Raw genomic sequence first — 27,146 nt, forward strand, 5'->3', positions numbered from 1 at the left:
TTGATCGAAAGTCAAAGTACAGTACAGTAAAATACAGTATTCTAATATTTTTATATATTGTAATATATTTAAAAATGCTATTAATTCCTGTGATGCAAAGCTTTCAGCATCATTACTCCAGTCTTCAGTGTCACATGATCCTTCAGAAATCAATCTAATATGCTGATTTGCCACTCAAGAAACTTTTTTAATTATTATCAATGTTGAAAACAGATGTGCTGCTTAATGTTCTTGTTGAACAGTAGTGTACATTGTAGTCGACACAAACCACATTTATCCATTGCAAATGAACCCATATTTAATCTGGTTTCTTTCACCTTGTGTAGTTTTGTTTTTTGAGTATGTCATGTTGTCATTTTTCTAATTCGGCTAGTTTCAACAAAGTAAAAGATGAATTTGCACCAAAATACCACTTTTACTGAATGCACAACCTCTGTCTAAATATAGTATGGGAAGCATTTTATAACCTTGATTATAGATTAATGATTTCAGACAGAATTCATCTACAAAATGCACAGTAGGAATACATACAACTTTTAAAACTATGATTATTTTATTCTCTTCAATTTTAGTGACAATTGTGAGGATTTCAAATGACAATAATGTACAAAAATATTATACTAATATCCTACAGTAAATTCTGCTGCTGTAAAAACTTTACACACCCTGTAATATTTATTAATATATAACCGTGATGGAAGGAAGCCAGATGGATTACATATTAAGGGCAACAAAACAATGGCTCCCTGTTGTTTTTGATGTGAACGATAAGATTTGTGGATTCATTAACTTAGGGTGTGGAGTGTTTCAGCACTTTGTTAAGGAAAACAGAGATTGTTGACTTTGTAAAGACTTCCTCCATTACAAAAGCATTTTGCTCAGAAAGGAAATCAGTTCCGCGGTCTCAACAATCCTAATAAAATCACAGTATACATTGTATCTGAAAGTATGAATCAAAATGCTTGAATGCATGTCAACTGTTGTAGAGTTGAGAAACTACAAAAATAGCCGGGTCTCATGTGGTTCTTCCATATATCTTCCAAATATATATATATATATATATATATATATATATATATATATAATACTGTATGTTCAGTTTTCCTCAGAGGTCTGGACTCTAAGGACCTGCTTTCACCTGGTATTAATCAACCAAAAAGCAATACCAGGTGGAAACAGGGCCTGAAATGTATCCACCAGAGCATGTCGCGGTCACTTCCACCATATCTCGAGCATTGAAGATATTTCAGAGGAAGAAACCGAAGTAAACTCGATACTAAGGGTTGAATCCGTGGGACAAATTTTTAGATGTTTAGATCTAATTTAAAGACTGTGCTGAAAAATTGCTGCTCCGAAGCGGAAATTACTCTCATTTCCCACATTGTATTGTCCTGGTGTCCAAGTTCCAAAAGTGAACATTCATCTTGGTCTCGATCTCGATGTCTTTTAATATCTGTTGGAGAGATGTTGAAAGGTGAGGTATGAATAGCATGCATGTTATAAATATAAATATATGTAATTGTATTAGTATATTTAAAATCACCATGAAATTGACAATTCTTGTTTTTATGGAATATGTAATTCATGTGCCTTTGTAATCTAATCTAAATATTTCCCCCTCCCTCTTGCAGCGACATCTTTTCTCCTGATGAGGTGTTTACTGGCGCGAGGGCGGGGCAACCTGTCACTCACATAATATCACTGCAATTTGATCCAATCAATTCCCGATGGACAAAATCAAGTTACATTTTTTTCTTATTCGAGAAGGCGTTTCACTTGGATATACGTCACAATAGGGAAGAAAAGTCTGTCGCAACTTCCGTTTCATGTCGACTTCAAAGCAATGCTGAATTCGGAACTGCATACTAGTACTACTTTTACCATATCTTTCTATGGTAGAAATGGTAAAAGTAGTATGCGGTTCCGAATTCAGCATAAGTTTCCACCTGATGTAATTTTCGTCATCAGGAGTGTCCACATATGTCCTGTAATTTTTGTGTTTTGTGCCTACGTGCACGAGTGACGAGTGAAAACAAAGTCCACTAGATAGTGTGCATGCACCGAATGTGGCTTTCCATTCTCACGGCTAAAGGAGTATACACTGAAAGGCTTTGAAATACGGAGCAGAATGCATAAAACTTATAAATATTCATAAAAAGTATACTCTGGCCTTAAAATGTTATAGAGTGCAAACCTGCATGAACTGTTCAAAGGTGATTCCCTCATAAAATTCATCAGGACCCTAAAACAAAAAGGTTTCAGTTATAAAATCACATCAGAATTTGACCTTGCTTTGGCAATCAGATGAATTCACAATTTAGATGGACAGTGTTGCCAATTTAGCAGCTTTGTTGCTAAATTAGCGACTTTTCAGACCTCTTTAGCGACTTTTTTTTTCTTCAAAAAGCGACTAGTGGCAAGTCGTGACTTTTTGGACTGCTGGTTAAAATGTAGTCAGTCACTATATCATACTTTTTCCGTTGTCTGACAGAAAATATGTAAATGAGAACAGCTTTATTCGATATCCAGGTACACAGACAAGGCTTAGATCAAGTCAGGATTAGACCTTAGTTCAAGAAGGACATTTAAGTAGCTTTTATAAATGTGCCTTAGAAAATAAACATTACTGGTGTGCATCTTAAGACAAAACAATGGCACTGACATATTTTAAGATATGTCAGTACAAGTATTGGCCAACATTGTATTAAAATACAATATGTGAGCACGGATTAGGAGAGGAAACCGATGTACCGACAGCTGGCACATTACGTCATCTGGTGACATTTAGCTACTTTTTGAGCAGGCTTTAGCTACTTTCCATTGAAAATAATTGGCAACACTGATCTTGGAAAGTCACCGTACCATCTGACCCACTGTGACACTGGCGACTTCCAGCATTGCAGCATCTGAAATGGCTTTGGCGGTTTCTGCTCCTATGGTTTCAGAGCTAGACAGCAGCTCCTCTACCACCTACAATCACAATTACAATCAGTATCAAATCTGGTTACTGTGTTTGTAGTCATAGAAGTAGAAGTCAAATGATTCTTACACGTCTATATTCATCCAGTGTGATGATGCCATCATTGTCAGTGTCGTGCATGTTGAACAGAACTACAGAGAAGAAAATATGCTTTTACCAAGTAGTTGTTTGGTGCGCACAATCAAAATAAAAATGTATATGTATAAATACTGAGAGAAACTGTTTCAAATAGTATCTCAAATGATGAATAAGGGATTGTATATCAACTTGTTTAGATCAATAACTGCAATTGAAAGAACATCTATCTCCAGTCTGTATTTCTTTATTCTCACAGCGTAGTTTCTCTTTCTTTATGTTCTTTTTCTCCTCCTCAGCAATGTGTGGTTTGGGTGGTCTGAAAAAGGCCAGGATGGTAACGAATTCCTCAAAACCGATCTCCTGCAAGCAACCCTTCTCCTTTTGACCCAAGTTCCTATGACAGCACACAGACATTATCTACTGAGTATATTTAGTGCCACAGCGGGGATTTAGAGTTTTGTACCATTATAGGATAGGTATTATAGGACACTTCATTTCTTTTCGACGTAAATGGTAAAACAATTAAAAAACAATTCATGAAACGACAGAAATAGAAAAACATGAAACCACATCTGGAAGAAAGCTGCGGACGTTCTTCTCAAAACTGAGATATGGAGTCTTTCCTTTTCTGTACGCACCTTGTGTCAAAGAAGGCCTCAATGATCTGTCTTCGGATTGGGTTGAGGGCCAAATTGTTAATATCCTCAAGGTGTTCACGTCTGAAATTTAGACAAAATGTTTTTTTATACAGTACATTTCATTATAAAGGAAAATGAATCCCCTCTGACTTCAAAACACAAACCTAATTCAATAATAAACCCCGTGTCCTATGATATTAAGCAGAACTTGCATCAAAATTAAAGAAGCACCTGGTAAAAACAACATATTGCAACAACAGATTTGGTTTTTTGTTAAACAGTAACTCTGCATACACCATAATTTGCCGACCAATGGCTATTCCCTAACACAGGCATCAATGTAAAGTGTTTGATAGACGACCACTGTGACAGTATTTATTTGTTTAAAGTCATATAGTCTAAAAAATGAGTGGCATTAAGTCATTTGTACAGTACCTTAAAGTGTCTTCATCTTGAGTCAGGTACTTAAATCTGTTATGGAGGTTTTTTATCTGCTCTATGGAAACTACAGTGAGGAAAAAGACAGCAAATTCAGGAAGATTTCAAATAACTTCACAGAAAACAGATGAAGCAGTGATGGCGAGTGATAGCGACAGAAAATAGGCCGCTTCCGAAATCGCAATAAGTACTTTGCGACCACTAAAAAAATACATTCTATATAGTATGAATGTGAAGTTTGAATGTAATCCAGACATACTACATTCACCATGTTGTCATTATCATGTAACCTACCAGCGTCAGTTGCGTTGCACAAATCCTCTCCCGTGGCCTCATAGGATAGTAAAGTGTCCATCGTATGCACACTTCAGAATCTCAATGGAAGTAGTTGGTCATCCAGGTACTTTTTTGCCTACTCTTTTATGAGTACTGTGAATTTGGACACTTTTTTTTTTTTTTTGGCACATACTGTTTTTCACCTACTAGTAGGAAAGTATGCAATTTTGGATGCAGCCAATATGTAATTGTGGGTGGGGTGCAAGACAAATTGATAATGAATCAAATCATCAAACTGAGTTAATAAGGAATGGGTAACCATATTATTAGGGTAACCATAATCACCAACCATAATAACCAACTTATATATATATATATATATATATATATATATACACACAGTATCTCACAGAAGTGAGTACACCCCTCACATTTTTGTAAATGTTTTATTATATCTTTTCATGTGACAACACTGAAGAAATGACACTTTGCTACAATGTAAAGTAGTGAGTGTACAGCTTGTATAACAGTGTAAATTTGCTGTCCCCTCAAAATAACTCAACACACAGCCATTAATGTCTAAACCACTGGCCACAAGTAAAAATGTCCAAATTGGGCCCAATTAGCCATTTTCTCTCCCCGGTGTCATGTGACTCGTTAGTGTTACAAGGTCTCAGATGTGAATGGGGAGCAGGTGTGTTAAATTTGGTGTTATCGCTCTCACACTCTCATAGTGGTCACGGGAAGTTCAACATGGCACCTCATGGCAAAGAACTCTCTGAAGATCTGAAAAAAAGAATCATTGCTCTACATAAAGATGGCGTAGGCTATAAGAAGATTGCCAAGACCCTGAAACTGAGCTGCAGCACGGTGGCCAAGACCATACTGCGGTTTAACAGGACAGGTTCCACTCAGAACAGGCCTTGCCATGGTTGACCAAAGAAGTTGAGTGCACGTGCTCAGCGTCATATCCAGAGGTTGTGTTTGGGAAATAGTGCTGCCAGCATTGCTGCAGAGGTTGAAGGGGTGGGGGGTCAGCCTGTCAGTGCTCAGACCATATGCCGCACACTGCATCAAATGGGCCTGCATGGCTGTCGTCCCAGAAGGAAGCCTCTTCTAAAGGTGATGGACTGGACTGGCCAAGCATGTCTCCAGACCTAAACCCTATTGAGCATCTGTGGGGCATCCTCAAACCGAAGGTGGAGGAGCGCAAGGTCTCTAACATCCACCAGCTCCATGATGTCGTCATGGAGGAGTGGAAGAGGACTCCAGTGGCAACCTGTGAAGCTCTGGTGCCCAAGAGGGTTAAGGCAGTGCTGGAAAATAATGATGGCCACACAAAATATTGACACTTTGGGCCCAATTTGGACATTTTCACTTAGGGGTGTACTCACTTTTGTGGCCAGCAGTTTAGACATTGATGGCTGTGTGTTGAGTTATTTTGAGGGGACAGCAAGTTTACACTGTTATACAAGCTGTACACTCACTACTTTACATTGTAGCAAAGTGTCATTTCTTCAGTGTTGTCACATGAAAAGATATAATAAAATATTTACAAAAATGTGAGGGGTGTACTCACTTCTGTGAGATACATATATATATATATATATATATATATATATATATATATATATATATATAGGGTGAATTCAGGTTGATTGGGACACTTTTTCCAAGACATCTCAATGGCAAAAAGTGTCCCAATCACCCTGAATTCACCCTATATATACATATATAAAGTTTATTATGGATAACCATAATAAACTCAAATGCTATTCCAGGAGGGAGGTGATGCACTCAATGTGCAACACTGTCAACATGTCACAGTACAATTGTATTTATAGATATATAGTCAACCAAAATAGAATGTGTAATCAATCCCTGCTCTTATGACAGCTGCCACCAAACCAAAACACTGACTATTATCACTGCTCATACAATATGCAATTGTGGATCTCACTTCGTGTCCCTGCGGGTCGTAATACACACAAATTGGCCTACCTTGATCTTTAGAGTGGCTAATGTTGTTTCGTTCGTTTCATTCCCAAAATGAACAGGATATTTGTTAATTTTGAAAATCTCTGTACAGTTAGAATAAACACCTATAGCCAACTTAATTTACAAGGGCTTCATCCAATATACTCGTGCATCTGTTGATTTAATCTTATGTTTGGATTATTTGGTTTAATTTGAAAAACAGAAGCATACTGAATGGACTCCGATGTGAATCTGCAGTTTCAAAGGTTTTAACGTCCATTCCTACTCCTACCCTAAACCTACCCTTAAAAGAATGCAAATATATTGTTGGTAGCACAATCTGATAGCATGTTTCGTCAATACACCAGCCAATGTTAACTTTATGATAAGAAAAAAACAAAAACCCCATTTGCATCTGCAGGGCGTATATTACACATTTTTCCTGTGTTGACGTCAATCTTTATGACTGTCGGACAACTTGACACTTGGTAAAGTATTTGCAATCTGTGCATTTCTCTTCACGAAACACGAATAGCGAGAATTTTTCATCAAGGGGTAGGTATGGGGGTGGCGGGTGTTATTAAGGGTGGGCACCCACCAGCAGATCATAAATCGGCACCTATGATGATGATGACAGGTATAAAATATTTGAAAATATAATAAAAATATAAAATTGTTTTATTTTGATTGTTTGTTTAAAATGAATGTATTTATTTTAATTGGTACATTTTTATGATTTAATGAATTAATTATTATGAACACCCTGCAGTTCCTTTACAAACCCCTGCTGTAAGACTATTATTTTCTGCTGTTAACTGAGACTTTTCTGTAATGGTGGAAGTGACAGAAAGAAGTAAATTATAGGCTAGTTCACACATACATGCACACAAGAAACAAAAACTAGTAAAACCAGAAAAACTCATATGTTAAGAACAGCAGTTAGTGTAAAGGAAGCAATATATATATATATATATATATATATATATATATATATATATATATATATATATATATATATGTATGTATGTATGTATGTTGTAAAATCGTCAAAATCCAAAAATAAAGATCAAGAGTCATTAACAAATAATATAATATATAATATAATACAATGCTTAACAGATCACTAATAATGTAGGAATGTACATATGGTTTTGTTTGTTTGTTTAACCACGCATGATATTATGGTATTCTTTGAAGTACCTTGGAGTATTGTGTATATGAACACTATAGCATCATGACACTACCTTCTGGTACAATCACTGTAGCCTACTATACTACTATATTTTAAGCACACCTGGAAAAATTTAGCTGTCTACATATTTAGAAAGTTCGATACTCACAGCCAGTTTTATCAGCTAGATCTTGGTACATATGCACTCCTCCTGACTGAGAAGCTCCCATGTTAACGTCCGGAAGAGATCGAAGAGATCAGTAAGACAGTCAGAACTTTCACAATGTGCGCTCAGACTTTGATAGCAAAGCTCCGCCCCTCTCATGAAATATCCAATTAAGTGGCAGTTATACACAGACACACACACACATACACACACACAGCTCGTCCGATTTTTACTGCGTTTGCGAATAGAAAATTATTTTGAGATCCTGGTATTATCCCCATACTACCTAAAAGAACGTTTATTCTGTCATAGCAGCTATTCGGGGTCGTGGTCAATAAGATAATTACTAGTAAATATATGGCATAATTAACTCTTTCCCTGCCATTTTTTTAAGTTGCCAGCCACCGCCAGCATTTTTGATAATTTTCACAAAAAAATGTATGGCCCCCAGAATATTTCGTAGTATGAATATCCGAACATGCCATAGGCCTACATTAAAAGAAAGCACAGAGCCTCTGCTTTAAAAAAAAATAAAAAATAAATAAAAACGTTTTATTTTATTTTCATGCATTATTTTTTGTCAATACTTGAATGTGGGTAAGTTTCATAAAACAAGCAACATTTTGAACAAAAAGCTGAGAAAATATCGTTCCCCCCAAAGACTACAATGTGCATAAGCAATAGTTTTATCGCTTGTTTCTGCTCCTTTTTTTGCCTGTGTTTTGATTCGGAGATTCTGTACCCTTGTAGAAGTATAGCGCCCCCTACCGCATAACAGTGGAAACACGGAAAGCCGGAAAATCCTGTCAATGGCATTATTTTAATATTATGGAGCCCTGCACATGACATGCAAGAAAAAAATTAAATAATGCGCACGATTTACTGATTCGTTCCCTTGATTTATTAAATCATGCGCACGATTTACTAATTTGTTCCCTTGATTTACTAAAACGTGCAAACGATTTACTATTTCGTTCCCTCGATTTACTAAAACGTGCGCACGATTTACTATTTCGTTCCCTCGATTTACTAAAACGTGCGCACGATTTACTATTTCGTTCCCTCGATTTAATAAAACGTGCGCACGATTTACTATTTCGTTCCCTCGATTTACTAAAACTTGCGCACGATTTACTATTTCGTTCCCTCGATTTACTAAAACGTGCGCGCGATTTACTATTTCGTTCCCTCGATTTACTAAAACGTGCGCACGATTTACTATTTCGTTCCCTCGATTTACTAAAACTTGCGCACGATTTACTATTTCGTTCCCTCGATTTACTAAAACGTGCTCACGATTTACTATTTCGTTCCCCCCTTTTTTTAATAAAACGTGCGCACGATTTACTATTTCGTTCCCTCGATTTAATAAAACGTGCGCACGATTTACTATTTCGTTCCCTCGATTTAATAAAACGTGCGGACGATTTACTATTTCGTTCCCTCGATTTACTAAAACGTGCTCACGATTTACTAATTTGTTCCCTTGATTTACTAAAACGTGCAAACGATTTACTATTTCGTTCCCTCGATTTAATAAAACGTGCTCACGATTTACTATTTCGTTTCCTCGATTTAATAAAACGTGCGCACGATTTACTATTTCGTTTCCTCGATTTAATAAAACGTGCGCACGATTTACTATTTCGTTCCCTCGATTTACTAAAACTTGCGCACGATTTACTATTTCGTTCCCTCGATTTACTAAAACGTGCGCACGATTTACTATTTCGTTCCCTCGATTTACTAAAACTTGCGCACGATTTACTATTTCGTTCCCTCGATTTACTAAAACGTGCTCACGATTTACTATTTCGTTCCCTCGATTTAATAAAACGTGCGCACGATTTACTATTTCGTTCCCTCGATTTAATAAAACGTGCGCACGATTTACTATTTCGTTCCCTCGATTTACTAAAACGTGCTCACGATTTACTAATTTGTTCCCTTGATTTACTAAAACGTGCAAACGATTTACTATTTCGTTCCCTCGATTTAATAAAACGTGCGCACGATTTACTATTTCGTTTCCTCGATTTAATAAAACGTGCGCACGATTTACTATTTCGTTCCCTCGATTTACTAAAACTTGCGCACGATTTACTATTTCGTTCCCTCGATTTACTAAAACGTGCGCACGATTTACTATTTCGTTCCCTCGATTTACTAAAACTTGCGCACGATTTACTATTTCGTTCCCTCGATTTACTAAAACGTGCGCGCGATTTACTGTTTCGTTCCCTCGATTTACTAAAACGTGCGCGCGATTTACTATTTCGTTCCCTCGATTTACTAAAACGTGCGCACGATTTACTGTTTCGTTCCCTCGATTTACTAAAACTTGCGCACGATTTACTATTTCGTTCCCTCGATTTACTAAAACGTGCTCACGATTTACTATTTCGTTCCCTCGATTTAATAAAACGTGCGCACGATTTACTATTTCGTTTCCTCGATTTAATAAAACGTGCGCACGATTTACTATTTCGTTCCCTCGATTTACTAAAACGTGCTCACGATTTACTAATTTGTTCCCTTGATTTACTAAAACGTGCAAACGATTTACTATTTCGTTCCCTCGATTTAATAAAACGTGCGCACGATTTACTATTTCGTTTCCTCGATTTAATAAAACGTGCGCACGATTTACTATTTCGTTTCCTCGATTTAATAAAACGTGCGCACGATTTACTATTTCGTTCCCTCGATTTACTAAAACTTGCGCACGATTTACTATTTCGTTCCCTCGATTTACTAAAACGTGCTCACGATTTACTATTTCGTTCCCTCGATTTAATAAAACGTGCGCACGATTTACTATTTCGTTCCCTCGATTTAATAAAACGTGCGCACGATTTACTATTTCGTTCCCTCGATTTACTAAAACGTGCTCACGATTTTCTAATTTGTTCCCTTGATTTACTAAAACGTGCAAACGATTTACTATTTCGTTCCCTCGATTTAATAAAACGTGCGCACGATTTACTATTTCGTTTCCTCGATTTAATAAAACGTGCGCACGATTTACTATTTCGTTTCCTCGATTTAATAAAACGTGCGCACGATTTACTATTTCGTTCCCTCTATTTAATAAAACTTGCGCACGATTTACTATTTCGTTCCCTCGATTGACTAAAACGTGCGCACGATTTACTATTTCGTTCCCTCGATTTACTAAAACGTGCGCACGATTTACTATTTCGTTCCCTCGATTTACTAAAACGTGCGCACGATTTACTATTTCGTTCCCTCGATTTACTAAAACTTGCGCACGATTTACTATTTCGTTCCCTCGATTTACTAAAACGTGCTCACGATTTACTATTTCGTTCCCTCGATTTAATAAAACGTGCGCACGATTTACTATTTCGTTCCCTCGATTTAATAAAACGTGCGCACGATTTACTATTTCGTTCCCTCGATTTACTAAAACGTGCGCACGATTTACTATTTCGTTCCCTCGATTTACTAAAACGTGCTCACGATTTACTATTTCGTTCCCTCGATTTAATAAAACGTGCGCACGATTTACTATTTCGTTCCCTCGATTTAATAAAACGTGCGCACGATTTACTATTTCGTTCCCTCGATTTAATAAAACGTGCGCACAATTTACTATTTCGTTCCCTCGATTTATAAATCATGCGCATGATTTAGCCTACTATTTTTTTTCCTGCATGTCATGTCTGGGGCTCCATATAATATAAAAATATAAATTAATAAATTAAAATTATTTAAATTAAATTAAAAATAAAATGATTTAAGTTTATGTGATTAAATTTAAGTATCTTAAAGATATTATGAGAACAGTTAGATGTTCTTGGTTGCCATGCAAACGAAATGTTTATTCCGTAATCTGCAGCCAGAGAAAGGTGTAGTGTGGCAGATGCTTATATATTTGCATCATAAATATTTGAGGTTGCGTGACTTTGGATGAGTATTAAAGTTAATGCAAACACACTCTGCTTTGGATACAAGAGGGACACCGCCCTGACTTGTTTGCTGTTATCAGTCTTCTATGCATGATATTGCATATATCAGTTTATCTGAGACTACTAGTGAAAATGCTTCTACTCTGCTTTCAGGGAAATCTTACCATCTCTACAAGAGTTCACATGTTCAAAGTCTCAGATTTACCTACATTTGTTTGATGACCTAGAAAAAGGTTTGCTTGGGAGTAACTTGAAAATTGAATCTCAATTATTTACCCAAAGCCACTAAAATATTTTTAACAGGTGTCAAAGTTTGGGGTAGACATGCTCAAATTTGACCAAATTAATATTTTATTTTATATATTATTTTAATCTTTAATATTTAATCTGGAAGGGAATCTTAAATGACACATTTAAATATTCACATATTTTTTCGCTTGTAGACATTAAAAATCGCCCTAAACTTACAAAACCAGTAGATAAGTTATAAAAATAAAAATAAACTAAAATAAATAACTGGACCAACAGAATGGAGATTCTTCTTTTATTGTGATTCATTCTTATATTCTCAATGCTTTTGTATTTACAACCACTATGAGCCAAGATTTCCTTGAGCCCTTGTTCTCTAGGTTAATTTTTTTTAAATTAACTTCAAAGTAAACATTACAAAATATTTCAAGGTGACAGCGTTAGACAATATCTCATGTCAATTGCATGTTTGTTAACATTAACATATGTGACATTAGTGCATTAGTTCAGTGAGATGCCTTGAATGATGACATAATGGATGGGCCTGAAGCTGATCATCAACACATATACACTTATGTTCAGACCCTCCGTAGTGTAAGTTCATATATATATATATTATCTAGAGTATATTTTATTTCCACAAATACTGTAACTCAACCACATCATTTGTACTCAACCACTCAGATTTTACAACATATGTAGTTTCTATCAGGACAGACTACATTTGCAGCTCTGGGTCAAAGTTGCTCGTAAACTGATCTAGGACCAGGAGGTTGTACAAAGGAAATGATTTAAATAAAAACTACTGGTTTTGGCCTTAACTAGAACTTCAGACATCAAATTCGGTCCATTGTCAGTTGTATTGAGCAGCTCCCTGTAATAGTTCAGGACAAATTGAGAGACTTTATGCATTTAAAGAAGTGGGGAGGGAGGGAAAGGTGGCATTCTGGTCTATGGATCTAATAAATCATGGTCCTGGAAGTTGGCGGTTGGCTCCGATGACTGGCCTGAGTTTGGGGTGAGACCATGGTAAAGCTCCTCTACAGTCCTGTGGGTCTTGCACATGTCTTCTGGGTAACGCGCCTGGAGCTCTTCGTTAGCGATGTAGTGTGTGTCAGAAAACTCGGAGAAGTAACGGCCGACCTCAGGGTGAGCGATCTCCAGCGGGGCAGAGTGAGGCTCCAGATTTTCTGCAAATCAAAAGAGAAAGTGAGGTTTTTTTTATTTTTTATTTTTATTTAAAGAGGCCATATTAAGACCTTTTACAAAGTCTTGGGGTCTAAAATAGGTTTTTATGCTTAAATGTTAAAAAAAACAAAACTTTTTTCCCCACATATTTTACATTGTTGCAGCACCTCTCTTCACAGTCTGCCAGTAACGCTGTTGTGTTGTGATTGGTCAACCGCTTCGAGTGTGTTTTGGAAATATCACATCCCTTACCATAACTGCGAATTTCAACACACTAATTAGGGCTGGGCAAAAAATTAGATTTTTTCAATTAATCGTTTTTTAAAATGTGGTCAATTCGATATTGATTCTCAAAAGCCATGAATCAATCTTTTCCGTATTTATTTCTGCAATCTTTGAACATAATATCTGATTGACGTTAATCTTATTACTAGTCTTCTCCACTAGATGTCATCCTCTTATTTACCTTGTGTGATGTTACAGCGGGGACCCTGTCATTCATTCAGTGCTTAACATAGCGCATTTAAGCATTCAAGCGTAGGAGGTGCGAAAGAGAACCGGTGTGCGCAGTGCGAGAAGTTTTGTGTGCGCAAACAGAAAGCTGCACGTCTCAGGCAGCGTGCAAATAATAAAATGAGTTTTCTTTCCCGCCTGCTTGCGCTTGAATGGACAAATTCACACAGATTTATTTTTAAAAATGCCCACTTTGGCAAGTATCCTAGTAAATATAGTCGGTTATGGATTAAGTGAAGGTAAGAGGAGAGAAAGAACGCATGTGTATCAGTATATTGGATCCGTGCATTAGCTCTTAAAGTGACAGCAGCCTAATATTCCTGCTGCTGTCTGTGTTTTTAATGTTAATCAAACTACAGAAGACAACGAAATCACTCACTGCTCTTCACTGAATAACTTTTTTTGTAACTTTAATTAAGACAAACCTTTATTTAATTTGTACAGTGAAGATTATATGCAGTGTTGTTTTATATTCGATTACTTTATTCGATTTCTGTACCTGAAAACTACTGTTAGACCTACCTGAAAAACTTTAAAAGCACTGATTATTTCATTTGTATCTTTGTTCTATTGTATTTATTTGTGCTATTGCTTGTAGTTTTATTACTTGTTCTATTTTTTTTATTAATGACTGTTTACTTGGTTTTAATAAGCTTTAAAATTTATATTAGTTGGATAGTTTTAGCTGTGGTATCGAAATTGGAATCAAGAATTGTTAAATTTCACTGGTATCTAAAATTTTGGTGTCATAACCTTTTATTACAATACAAGGATATATGGGTCAAAAACAATAACAATTTTATTAATTTATTACTTTTTTGTGGTGGGGCCAGTGAAAATTGAATCATTGAATTCATTTAATAGAATCTAAAATCAAGAATCGAATCGAGAATCAAATCAAATTGAGATCTTGTGAATTGGAATCCAATCCAATCAGGACATCTGAATCGATACCTAGCCCTACTACTAACACAACTCAACCAGGCCTTGTCCCCTTTTTTGCATATGCCTTGGGCGGGAATTATTCAAAAGGGGAATATTGTGACGTGACCATTCCCAGACTACATTCGAGCAGTCAGTGCTTACTGATATAGAGCATAACTCCCTTTGAAGTGGACTTTGCAGAACTTTTTCATGCTCAAACAGCAATGTTACACACTAAAGAAAAGTGGAAAATGTCAAAAAGCATAATTAGTCCTCTTTAAGATTGCAATTGCCTCAAATCAGTTAACACCTGACCCATTTGCCCCCAAAGAAATGATTCACTGCTGGTGATGAAATTGAGAGCAATTAGGACAAAGTCCCAGTTTTCAGAATTCAGAAAGTGATGATAAATGAGTCTCCGAAAGTATATGCACAACCTAAAACCAAATTAGACTAAAAAGAAATAAAAGAATCAATTTCCATTGCTAAAATGACCCTAATGATCTTGGCTCAATGGAAAGACTCACCTTGTGCAGCGTATCTACAGGTCCCGTCCTGCACTAGGACGTTGTAGAATGGCTGATCAGCCCCCTTTGACAGTTGATGGACCCTCATCGTGTTAATCCACTCCTGACTCATGGTGCATTTAGGGTCCCATCCATAGATAACACAGTTGTAGCCTGACCTGTGAGGAAATTGGACAGTTTGAGAACATTCTTAATGTAAATTAGCCTCTTTTCACATTGTATTATGTGGTTCAGAACTGTAGTATGTTTACTTCATACAAACATACAAGTACCACCTGGAGCACTGACGGCAGATGCATTGGAAGAGATTCACTTTTTGACTGGAAAAGTAAGTTTTCCACTTATCTTGAAAAAGTCAAATTATTTGTGGAAGCATTCACTTCCACAAATTAGGCCATATATGTCTTATCGGATGGAAAAAAAAAAAAAAAAAAAAAAAAAAAAAAAGATATATATATAAATAAATTGTACTGACCCCACGCTTTAAAATATAAATGTAAAATTTAAATTAAAAAAAAAATTGGAAAGAAAAAAGTTTTTTTGTGAAATATTATAGCAAATTAAAAGAACTGTTTTCCTTTTTAAAATATTTTAAAATGTAATTTATTCCTGTGATGCATCATTATTCTTGTCTTCAGTCACATGATCTTTCAGAAATCATTCTAATATGCTGATTTGCTGCACAAAAAATATTTCTTTTTATTATCAATATTTAAAACAACAATTTTTGCTGCTTAATATTTTTTTGGAAACCATGATACACTATCATTCAAAAGTGGGTTAAGTAAGATATAAAAAAGAGAAATTCATACATGTATTCAAGGACACATTAAACAGATCAAAAGTGACAGTAAACATATTTATAATGTTAAATGATTTCTATTTCAAATAAATGCTGTTCAATGAACTTTCTATTCATCAAAGAATCCTGAGGAAAAAAAAAAATATCATGGTTTCCACAAAAATATTAGGCAGCAAAAACTATTTTCAACATTGTTATATATATTATATATATATATAAAAACATTATTAATATTTGATAACCAATAATAATTGATAATAACTGAGAACTAAATCAGCATATTAGAATGATTTCTGAAGGATCGTGTGACACTGAAGACTGGAGTACAAATGCTGATTTGCATCACAGGAATAAATTACATTTTAAAATATATTCAAATAGAGAACGGTTGAATTTTAATAATATTTCACAATGTTACTGTTTTTACAGTATATTTTAAATCAAATAAATGCAGCATCAGTGAACATAAGAAACTTCTTTTTAAAAACAAAAAAAACAAAAAAAAAAAACACTTATTTATTTCAAACTTTTGACTGGTAATGCATAGGGAATATTTCACCCAAAACAGAGAAAGGAGAAAAAATATCTTGACAAAATGACTTTTGCAATGCACTTTTATATAGTAAAGCCATGTTGATTAGTTAGAAAAAAAGAGAACATTGTGGTTTTCGAGAGAGAAGTTTATGCTGCTGTTCTAAAATTTCAGATTAAATGAAGTTTCAGGCTCCATGTAGTTCATAAGTTTGCAGCTCACACAAACAGGAACCCACCTCTTATGTTTCATGACGAGGCCTACAGAGTACTGTACGTCCCTGTGCTCAGGCGTGCTGCGTCTCTTCACCTCCGGCTCTTCTGGATGTCTCTTATGCTGGATGTGCTCGAGCGTATGCTGCACCAGATACCCGACCGCTCCGTGCTGAGATGGGTCCAGAGCCTGGATATGCTGCAGAATATCCAACACCTGAGACAGAGAGAATGAAATCAAACAAACCAGCTTATTACAAACACAGTATTTATACTTTCCTCTCGTCAGAATATTTATATAGACAATGATGAAATTCAATTATTAGCCTTAATTATACAAAGAGGATATACAGTACTTTATGGTTTAATCACAATATTCACCATCCCAAATTTTCAATGCAAGTGCAACATATACACTCCCTTATAAGTTGTGTGTTAGGTTTCTATTAGAAATGTAAAAGTGATCTATGTGACAAAACCCATGCTTAATATCCACTGTTCTTTTTTATTTTGTGCAAACAGCCAAACTTTTTGGTAGACGTCACAGATAATACACCCTTAGTAAAAATAGCATATTACTTTTGTTTACGCTCTTTGTGAATAACATGTCACTACTTACACTTAGTGTAACCAGGGTGCTATTTAGTGCTATTTATACTTGGTGCAAACAGTATCTACCTTCAAAATGGCAATTACCCTCTTTAAAGGGTTAGTTCACCCAAAAATTAAAATTCTGTCATCAATTACTCACCCTCATGTCGTTCCAAAACCAAAGACTTTCATTCATCTTCGAAACACAAATTAAGATATTTTTAATGGAATCTGAGAAATTTCTGTCCCTCTATTGAAAGTCTTTTCATTAAACACATTGTTTAGGAATGGTTTGAGGAACAAAATGAAGAGTTCAAGTTGTTGCCAGCCTCCAAATTCCCCAGATCGCAATCCAATTGTGCATCTGTGGGATGTGCTTGGACCAACAAGTTCGAATCATGGCAGCCCCCCCCTCACAATCTACAGGACTTGATGGATCTGCTGCTTACGTCTTGGTGCCAGATACCACAGGACATTTTCAGGGGTTTTGAGTCCAAAACTCGGTGGGTCGGCACTGTTTTGGCAGCACATGGAAGACCAATAGCCTATTAGGCAGGTGGTCATAATGTTTTGGCTCATTGGTGTAAAGTGATTGTCTTTTTTTCAGAAGACTTGGATTAAATCGCTCGATTCCTATGGATTTATTTTACAATCTCTTCATGAATGTTTTGAACTGTCAAGTTTTGGGTAAATAGACTTTCAATGGAGGGACAGAAATCTTATGTTGCTGTTCTAGAACAGAAATTGACAGAAATCTCACAGATTTCATTAACCTTCTGGTGAACGTACTGTATTTTAGTTCAATAATGTTTTCTTTTAATTTATTATTTTGTATTTTTAGGGGATTTTATGGTACTATATTTATGCAGTAGTTATAATCCATTTATTCACTTTTTGATCATAGACCTGAAAATGAAATTTCCAACTTAAACTCATGAATCTTGAATGCTTTGGAGCACAAACTTAAGTTTTGTCTCTTTTTAAAGATGACACTTGGCAGATTATTGCTGAAGTTTTAAAAAGTGAACTTTAAAAAGGTTATAGAATTTTACGTTTATTGTTATGAAAAAAAATATATTTTTATATAAAATATATATTTTCAGAACACATTCTACTCTAAAACAGCAAGAAAATCAAAGCCATAAATCAAAAAGTTTAAGCTTGATATCTCAAAAATATGAGCTTTTAGTAAGATTTTGTTTGGGTGCAGTACCAAAAGTTTCCACTAGATGAAATTAGTTTCCCATTCATTTCCAAAGCTGTCATACGAGTCCTTCAGGACCATTTAACCTTTTCGAATCATGTCTATAATTTTTTTTGTGTGTTCACATAGTAAGTGCCAAAATCTTTACCAAGTTTTGTATCATTCTGATGAAGTAAAAAATTCTAAAAAACAAAACGTAACATTTTTCAGTCAAAAATATCTTAATTTGTGTTCCGAAGATGAATGAAAGCTTTTTTTAGCTTGGAATGACATGAGGGTGAGTAGTTGAACAGAATTTTCATATTTGGGTAAACCATCTTTTTTATAGCCGCCACCTTTATATTTATGCCTATAAAGGGTTAAAGGGTTAGTTCACCCAAAAAGTCATTAATTACTTACCCTCATGCCGTTCCACACCCTTAAGACCTTCTTTCATCTTCGGAACACAAATTAAAATATTTTTGTTGAAATTGAGTCGATGGCTCAATGAGGCCTGCATAGCCAGCAATGACATTTCCTCTCTCAAGATCCATTAATGTACTAAAAACATATTTAAATCAGTTCATGTGAGTACAGTGGTTCAATATTAATATTATAAAGCGACGAGAATATTTTTGGTGCACCAAAAAAACAAAATAACGACTTATATAGCCGATTTCAAAACACTGCGTCAGGAAGCTTCGGAGCGTTATGAATCAGCGTGTCGAATCATGATTCGGATCGCGTGTCAAACCGCCAAAATGCTGAATTCACGTGACTTTGGCGCTCCGAACCGCTGATTTGACACAAAAGATTCATAACGCTCCGAAGCTTCATGAAGCAGTGTTTTGAAATCGGCCATCACTATATAAGTCGTTATTTTGTTTTTTTGGTGCACCAAAAATATTCTCGTCGCTTTATAATATTAATATTGAACCACTGTACTCACATGAACTGATTTAAATATGTTTTTAGTACATTAATGGATCTTAAGAGAGGAAATGTCATTGCTGGCTATGTAGGCCTCACTGAGCCATCGGATTTCAACAAAAATATCTTAATTTGCGTTCCGAAGATTAACGAAGGTCTTACGGGTGTGGAACGGCATGAGGGTGAGTAATAAATGACAATTTTCTTTTTGGGTGAACTAACCCTTTAATTCATGGAATAACACAGCAGAGAGTTATAGGAAAGTATTGGAACAGAAAGAAGGAATGGGATCAGAAAATGACGAAGGACGATTTCAAAACAGTATCCTTAAGAGAGTGCATATGCGTCGGAGAGAGTTTATCTTTGACTGTTCTATATTAAACAAATAGGCTTTCTTCTGTGAATTGTAGACTGTTAATGACATTCAAGTATCATCTGTGAGATTGAACTTACTTTCTCAGGCCAGATACCCAGGTGGAAGTAGAGGCGGGCCTGCAGCAGAAGATACTGCACGTTATCAGGGTTAATAGTAAGATAGAGATCCAAAGAGTCCCGCAGGAGCTGATATGATTTCTCATTCCCTTCCCTAGACAAAAGCAAATGCAAAAGCAAGCACATTTTGTAACAAACGTGGGTCTGACAAATTCACAAGTTTAGCTGACAGCCAAGAAAACCCATTTCATTTACATAAAAAAACAGTCTAAACTGCAGAAATCCCTGACTGGTTTGCTACTGAGTATACATGCAGCACGAAATAGGTTTTAAACACCAAAGATTTTAATGTGCATAAAGGAAATGATCATAAGACAGCAGTATGAGATATATATATATATATATATATATATATATAAGAATATAAAAGGACTGTTCATGAAAGCACAAGTACAGTAATAAAAGCATGAGGGTACATTTAAACAACAACGATGTACTAAAAACGGAAGTTTTTCGATCGCATTTTTCAAGTCGACAACGTTGTGAAAACGATCCCCGTTTACACAGATCTGCGAAAACGATTAAAAACGGTGTATTATGCTGCCAGGCCAGTAGTTGGCGATGTCACTTTGTAAAGAAAAACTACCCGCCTATAGACTGAACACGTAATACACATGCGCATGACGTCACTGTTTTCACAAATTTGTGTTTTTGTAGATGATAATGGTATTGTTTTCAAAAACTTTGAAATCCATTTTTCAGGACCCCAAAATGCTGTTGTCATGTAAATGAATGGCCAAAACGCATAAAACATTTTCCATTTTTAGTTGAAAGCAATGTTGTGTAAACGGCCCCTGAGTCTCACCCTCTCTTGCCAATGTTAAGCAGGTTTCCCACCATCCTCAGCAGCAGCTCGCTGGTGCTTATAGCGCTGTAGTAATCTGCTGTCACCTGGTGTCGGATCAGATACTCGCACTCTTTAGCAGCCAGCTGTTTTCCATTTCCAAATGCGTCAATGTATACATAGTCGTAGATGTCACCACTCCTGCAAAACACATCATTAGTCAACTTACATTGTCATTTAACTTTTAATGCAAGCACAACAAAATTTTTGAAGCATATTGGGATTAAAGCAATGAACTGATGCTAAATGATGTTTGCTATGTGATTTCATTTTGACAGACTGCAATAGCTGGAATGTGGAAAACATCCACCTGCTTTGATTTTGGCACCAGCGGAGCAGGAAATGGTTGGGGAAGTTGACAGGCTCCAGAGGAACTCCTAACTTCCTGGCCAGAGTCATGTAGAGCACAGAGAGGCTGATGGGAATGCCTGTTCGACGGAGCAGCACCTGACCACAAGGGGGCGGCACACTGTGAGAAATAAACTACATTTCTGTCTAAATTTTAAACTTACAAATACAATACAATACTTTAATGTACGATTGAAGGTAAAATGTTGTGGTACTTTACAGTTTTTATGGATGACAGTTATTTATTTTACATTGGAAGAGTATTTTCATTTCTTTTGCTGTGGATATCACCCCAAAATACTGTACTGTTCAAAAGTTTGGGGTCTGTAGGAATTTTTTAAAACAAATTGATGCTTTTATTTAGCATGGATGCATTAGATTAATCACAGTGAGAGTTAAGACTTTTATAAAGAAGTATTGTAACAAAAATTCAAATAAACACTGTTCTTTTGATATTTCTATTCATCAAACAATCCCAATTTTTTTTTTTTTTTCAGTTTAAATGAAATTATAATGAGTACAGGTTTTTTTTATTTACTATTAGCATTATGATCATTTTTACAAAATAAATCTGCACACAGTCAGACGACGACTACAGTCAGTCACAGGCGATCCACACTCCATTCCAGAAGGGGGCGCACGTGGTAATGCAACGCTGTCTGCTAACCGTCACGACAGGAAAAAGCGCAGAAGAAGAGCAGGCAATCTATGCATAGATATGTTTACGTGTAATCACTCAATCAGTGTTTCAAACACGAAAAGACGTCAATAAAACAGCTTGAGAGTAATATCTCACGTAGCATTACATTTACATCAGACAAGTCATTTAGTGTCCACAGCATGTTAGTTCACTAGAGAAATTAACTCTAGAGGGCAGTATTTCACTAAATGTATGTACTATATTAGATTATATATTCATTATATTTACATTACCTGTTAGTAATGTCTTAATTATTTAATATATGTTTAAAAAAATGTGTCACGAAAACAAATTATGACAGTAACCGTGTAAATGATTAAATTTCACACATGAACTAGAGTAGAAAAATAACTGGAAAATAATTTTATAATTAGATTTAGAAGTTAATGCAAAACCTGCCTTGTGTGCAATTACATTTTTTTTTTTTGAGTGTTTATTATTATGTCTAAAAATAAATAGCAACTGAATAGTTTGGACTCTGTTGTTAATTGTTAACCTTTAATATTATGGTAATGTGCAAGAAAGTGCTCCCAGCATATAATATACCTAATAAGAGAGATTTTTTTTATCCTTAAGAAAATAAACCACTATTCATTAAACCACTGTTTAATAAAAAAAGAAGAAAAAAGAAGCAATTTTATGTTTAATTTTCTCCCCCCTGCTGTACCGAACCTGTACCGAACCGTGACTTCAATACTAAGGTACGTACCGAACCGTCATGTAGAAATAAAGTCAAGTAAAAAAAACAAACAAAAAAAAACTATGATATTAAAACGTAACTTTACAAGTTACTCAAAGTTATTTGCTTATATAATGCATATTTTATACGTGCATATGTGTATACTTGTAAAGTATTTTGGAAATGAGTATATCATCCATGTGACTCCAGTACCTGATGTATGTATGAGTTCAGCGGATTGTAGTAGTCCCGCTCATTGCCCTTGTACTGTAGCTGGTCATAAAGCACCACGTTCAGAGCACATATGACTTGCCTTTGAAACTCCAAGTCTTCCAGAACAAAACAGTCACCTGGAAAAACAGTCTAGTGAAGACAGATATAGGACGCTACAGCTTTAAGAACAACAATGCTATTGTGGTTTCCCAATGCAGTCCAAAGTAAATTAAAAAATGTTGAAAATTAAACTAAGAGACCTCCAAGACATTTATTTCATCGACATTGAGCTGAAAGCTTTTATCGGACAACAGGGAGAACATAAGCCTTGCTACACGGGTCTGACTAATAGACCTCATGAGAACAGTAAATTGAATTTTCTGGATCTCTCTTTGAGGACTGACCTTGACTGGCTCGTAGACATGGGTGTGTGGCGTTTTTTACTCGCAGATACTTCTTCACCTTGTCTGTGATTTCTTCTATCTGTGCAGATATGCTCTCAAGGGTGACATCAGTCAGAGGGTTGCAATACTGGTCGACCAAAATGGCACCTAGAATTGGAGATTAAACAAACGGATGTGTGTTGTTTGATGTAAATCTTTGATTTAAACTATAATTCCATGTTGAACCTCAAACATCTATAATAATTAAGTAAGTAAACTTTGGTGAGATAGGGCCGCACTAACTTACATTGTGAATATTATGACTTTGCTAAGCCTATGTGGCTGCACATTTAATTTGAGCTTTGATTATTATATGATAACCATTATGACAGATATTATTGGATGGACCTGGCCTTTTTTGGCCTCGTCCCTGGTGTTGTAAAGCACAGTAGTATTTTTAGATATTACCTTTCGTGTAGTGCGTAATATAGCTGTTTGTGAATGTAAAACGTCTGCAATGCTTCATAGCTCAAAAGGGCTGTTCACACTTGATATAGTTAACCCTGGGTCATTCTAAACCCCGGGTAAACGGAATCCTGGGTTATCTTGCTTCACGTTTCACACTGCTTATACTTTACCCGGGGTTAACAATTAATCATGGGTATTTATAAACCTCCGTTTCACATTGTACATTCCTAAACCCTGGGTTAACATTCTTATTTGCGTATTTGCGGTGTCAGTGTCATTGACTGGATAAACGCAGCACATGACCTGTTTACATAGCTCTAGCATTGAGCATCCTCGTATTGCCAACTGTACTATCAAGTTTACTGAATGGACATATCGGACTATAAAAGGTAAGAATGAAATGGTCTCTTCACTCAAATTGTTGCGTTTTCTGTCAGCATTTGACATTTTTCCTCTCAAATACTAAATTTACTGTTTATATACAATGCGCAGTGTTTCCGTGACTGAAATATGAGTACGCGGTTGGTTGTCTGTTGCTAAGCGTCTAGCTGTAACATTCTAACACTGCATCGTTTCACACTGTACAAGTTTGGTAGCGCAATGCAGGGGTTAACACTGCAAAAGAGGTGCTAACTCTGCTCCAGAGCAGGGTTTCATAACCCAGAGTAAAAAGCAGTGCTAACCCTGCTTCTAAATTACAAGTGTGAAACGTTCCTTTACCCAGGGTTAAAAGCGGTGTTTAGAACGACGATAACCCGGGGTTAAGCACAGTGTGAAAAGCCATAAAAGGGCTTACTTGAAATAGCTAACCCTGGGTCATTCTAAAGCCTGGGTAAATAGAATCCAGGGTTATCTTGCTTCACATTTCACACTGCTCATAATTGACCCGGGGTTAACAATTAATCCTGGGTATTCATAAGCTGATGTTTCATATTGTACATTCCTAAACCCTGGGTTAACGTTCTTATTTGCATTTTTGCGGTGTCAGTGTCACTCGGACTATCAAGGTAAGAAGAAAACAGCCTTTGATTCACTCTGTCACGTTTTCTGTCAGCATTTGACAATCTTCCTCTCAAACACTGAATTTACTGTTTCTATACAATGCTCAGTGTTTCTGTGACTGTCCAAAGCAGGCAAATATGAGTGTGCGATTGACCGTCTGTTGCTAAGCGTCTAGCTGTAACATTCACACCGCATTGTTTCACACTGTACAAGTTTGGCACAGCAAAAGCGGTGCTAACCCTGCTCCGGAGCAGGGGTTCATAACCCCGAGTAAAAAGTGGTGCTATCCCTGCTTCTAAATTACAAGTGTGAAGTTCCTTTACCCGGGGTTAAAAGCGGTGTTTACAACGATGATAACCCAGGGCTAAGCACAGTGTGAAAAGCCCTAAAGTGTACAATAAATGGAGTTATTGTCTCCCAAAAGTCTGCCTGAAATGAGTCATCAGTAATTCCAGTCTTACTTCCTGCACAAACCTATGTAGGTTTGTAACATATTTGCATAATTCCAGCCTATGGGCTTCACTGGCTGCCCCAGAACGACGTCAACTTGACCTGCCCTCAAACAGCTGAGGTTTTCGAAAGGTGCTGTAAGCGGTAGACCAATCACAACAGACTGAGCCATCTGACCAATCAGAGCAGAGCAGGCTCTCGGAAAGAAGGCGTTTAGAGAGAACGAATCCTTTACCGAACCGTTTCAGACACTGTGAGAAAAGAGGTGATGCTGTAATGTATATTATAAGAAAATTAAAGTGTTTTTTGACTTTGAATGTATGTAAACCTACTGTAGGAGACCTTCAAAACAAAATTAGGAACCTTTAAAATAGCAAAATACGGGTACTTCATTTTCCATTAATAAGAAAATGTGAGACTTTTTGTTAGTCTCTTTTGTGAGTTTACCTTCCAGGGCTGATTGTTGTTCTGGTAGTCGCTCAAGGAAAACCTTCAAATTCCTCAAAATGTTCTGCTGCCGGAGGAAGTACAGGATTTTCTTTGCATAGTACTTAAGTGTCAAACTTTTCCTAAAGCCATCATGGGAAAGAAGGACATTCATAAATTCAGTGAAACCATTTAGTGCCAAGAAATAAATAAATTACTTAAAGGGTTAGTTCACCCAAAAATGAAATTTCTGTCACAAAAACTCACCCTAACGTCGTTCCACACCCGTAAGATGACCTTCGTTCATCTTCGGAACACAAATTAAGATGTTTTTAAGATATTTTTGATGAAATCCAAATCATTCTCCTATGCTGTTTACACTGTATACGGTGCAGGCTTCCAGGTATTGCATCAGCATCACATGCCTGCGATGTTCTGCTCACATAAACAGCATTGGCCAATAATGAGTCAATCTTAATTTTTTGTTCCAAAGATGAACAAAGGTCTTACGGGTTTGGAACGACATGAGGGTGAGTAATTAATGATAGAAATTTCTTTTTTGGGTGAAATAACCCTTTAAGCTTGAGCTCATCTCTAACCTTTGATCGGAGTTCAAAATACCAAGCAGCTCATCCTCACAGAAGTGTTCTGGGGCACCAAGAGACTCGATTTCTGCAAAGCTGTCTCCAAGAACCTGACCAACGCAAGGCTGAGTTACAGATCTCTGGGTTAGTGACTAAAATAATAGATTAAATCCAACTTACCTTACAAATATACCTGTCCAAAGCATTGCGTAATGGTCACACCATAAATATTATGATTTTTGAGATAATATTTTCTGCAAATTGTGACAGATTTTTAAGTTAGTCTTTTGTAGAGTCACTTACAACTTCTGTGAAGAACCTCTTGGAAATAGATTCTACGGTTCTTCTGATCTGTTGACCAACCATGTGCCGGTTCTTGAATTCCTTCAGCCAATCATATGACTCATTCTGCTGATAAAATCTCTGCAGCCTGGGCCACCTAAAACATTAATGATACATCAGTAATGTTTGACATCATAAAGAAAAAAAAAACAAATGAATACAAGATAATGTTGAGTAAAATAAAATGTTGTGTCATATTCTAAAGAATATTTTTGTGTGCTTATAATCACCTAGATTACAAAGAGATTATTGTTAATTGTGGCAGAGGGTGCATGTGGTCAATTCAGTTTCTATGCTAAATGTACCAAAAAAAGCTCTAAACTGTAATTTGCATGTACATAGTAAACAATTATGATTGCATTTCGTTCTTTCAACATATAGGAGGTGAGCCCGTGATAGCTAAACATTACATATTATGCATCTCTCTGCATGTGAACACAGGACAAATTTTGTGCATCAGCAGAATGAGAACACGACATGACAGCTCTCAAGTCACGCATTGAATGCACATCTTAAACCATCTATCAGGGATCAAACCCATTCCTTATGGTTTGATAAACTGGAGGTTGATGGAGGTATAAAGCTATAGAAATGTTTTTAATTCATGCCACCTGAGTTTGTACTGATGCGCCCAGACCTTTCCCCTGCCATGGCACACGTCATGCAGCCTCTTGCACGTGCAGGAAACGTTGCAAATGTCGATATGGTTTAGAACGGGAAAACACAATATATGCTCTAATAATTCCGCTGGTAAATCGGTTAACTGCTTCCCGAAACTCTCTGAAATAACCGTATTTGTCCCTAAAACTCGATCTCCCGTGTATGGCGTCGCCATCTTTTCTGTTTACGCCGATGACCTCATCGAAGCCACGCCCAGTTGTCAACGAAAGCACGCCCCTTTCTGGTGC

General features: G+C 36.3%; 2 protein-coding genes across 4 annotated transcripts; both read right to left on the reverse strand.

The window, feature by feature from the left end:
- Positions 1-530: 530 nt before the first annotated feature.
- tesca (tescalcin a) lies at positions 531-7,875 on the reverse strand. 2 transcript variants are annotated; one of them, XM_051893620.1, is made up of 8 exons: positions 7,728-7,875; positions 4,132-4,201; positions 3,697-3,777; positions 3,313-3,452; positions 3,050-3,111; positions 2,863-2,970; positions 2,195-2,242; positions 531-1,453 (listed from the first exon to the last, which is right to left on the reverse strand). In XM_051893620.1, the coding sequence occupies exons 1-8, from the start codon at positions 7,786-7,788 to the stop codon at positions 1,370-1,372; spliced, it is 654 nt and encodes a 217-aa protein (XP_051749580.1). In that variant the 5' UTR covers positions 7,789-7,875; the 3' UTR covers positions 531-1,369. The 2 variants fall into 2 exon arrangements, with proteins under 2 accessions (XP_051749580.1, XP_051749581.1); XM_051893621.1 differs by lacking the exon at positions 7,728-7,875 and adding an exon at positions 4,429-4,819.
- Positions 7,876-12,186: 4,311 nt separating this feature from the next.
- Positions 12,187-27,112, reverse strand: fbxo21 (F-box protein 21). 2 transcript variants are annotated; one of them, XM_051894035.1, is made up of 12 exons: positions 26,850-27,112; positions 26,200-26,335; positions 25,912-26,006; positions 25,334-25,455; positions 22,988-23,134; positions 22,584-22,720; positions 20,954-21,090; positions 20,605-20,784; positions 19,761-19,893; positions 16,630-16,820; positions 15,058-15,215; positions 12,187-13,095 (listed from the first exon to the last, which is right to left on the reverse strand). In XM_051894035.1, exons 1-12 carry the CDS (start codon positions 27,071-27,073, stop codon positions 12,857-12,859), a joined length of 1,899 nt encoding a protein of 632 aa, XP_051749995.1. In that variant the 5' UTR covers positions 27,074-27,112; the 3' UTR covers positions 12,187-12,856. The 2 variants fall into 2 exon arrangements, with proteins under 2 accessions (XP_051749995.1, XP_051749994.1); XM_051894034.1 differs by having other exon boundaries at positions 25,912-26,021; positions 26,850-27,111.
- Positions 27,113-27,146: the final 34 nt, after the last annotated feature.

This window comes from Ctenopharyngodon idella, chromosome 5, assembly GCF_019924925.1.
Source record: "Ctenopharyngodon idella isolate HZGC_01 chromosome 5, HZGC01, whole genome shotgun sequence".
Lineage (NCBI taxonomy): Eukaryota > Metazoa > Chordata > Actinopteri > Cypriniformes > Xenocyprididae > Ctenopharyngodon > Ctenopharyngodon idella.

Coding starts and splice junctions, on each gene's coding strand:
- tesca (XM_051893620.1), bottom strand. CDS start 7,788: ATGGGAGCTTCTCAGTCAGGAGGAGTGCATATGTACCAAGATCTAGCT. Junction 3,112..3,312: donor AAAGAAAGAGAAACTACGCT/GTGAGAATAAAG, acceptor TCTTCTCTGTAG/TTCTGTTCAACATGCACGAC. Junction 1,454..2,194: donor CCTTTGAACAGTTCATGCAG/GTTTGCACTCTA, acceptor TCTCTCCAACAG/ATATTAAAAGACATCGAGAT.
- fbxo21 (XM_051894034.1), bottom strand. CDS start 27,073: ATGGCGACGCCATACACGGGAGATCGAGTTTTAGGGACAAATACGGTT. Junction 21,091..22,583: donor TGAACTCATACATACATCAG/GTACTGGAGTCA, acceptor CCTTGTGGTCAG/GTGCTGCTCCGTCGAACAGG. Junction 15,216..16,629: donor CTCGTCATGAAACATAAGAG/GTGGGTTCCTGT, acceptor ATTTCCTCACAG/GTCAGGCTACAACTGTGTTA.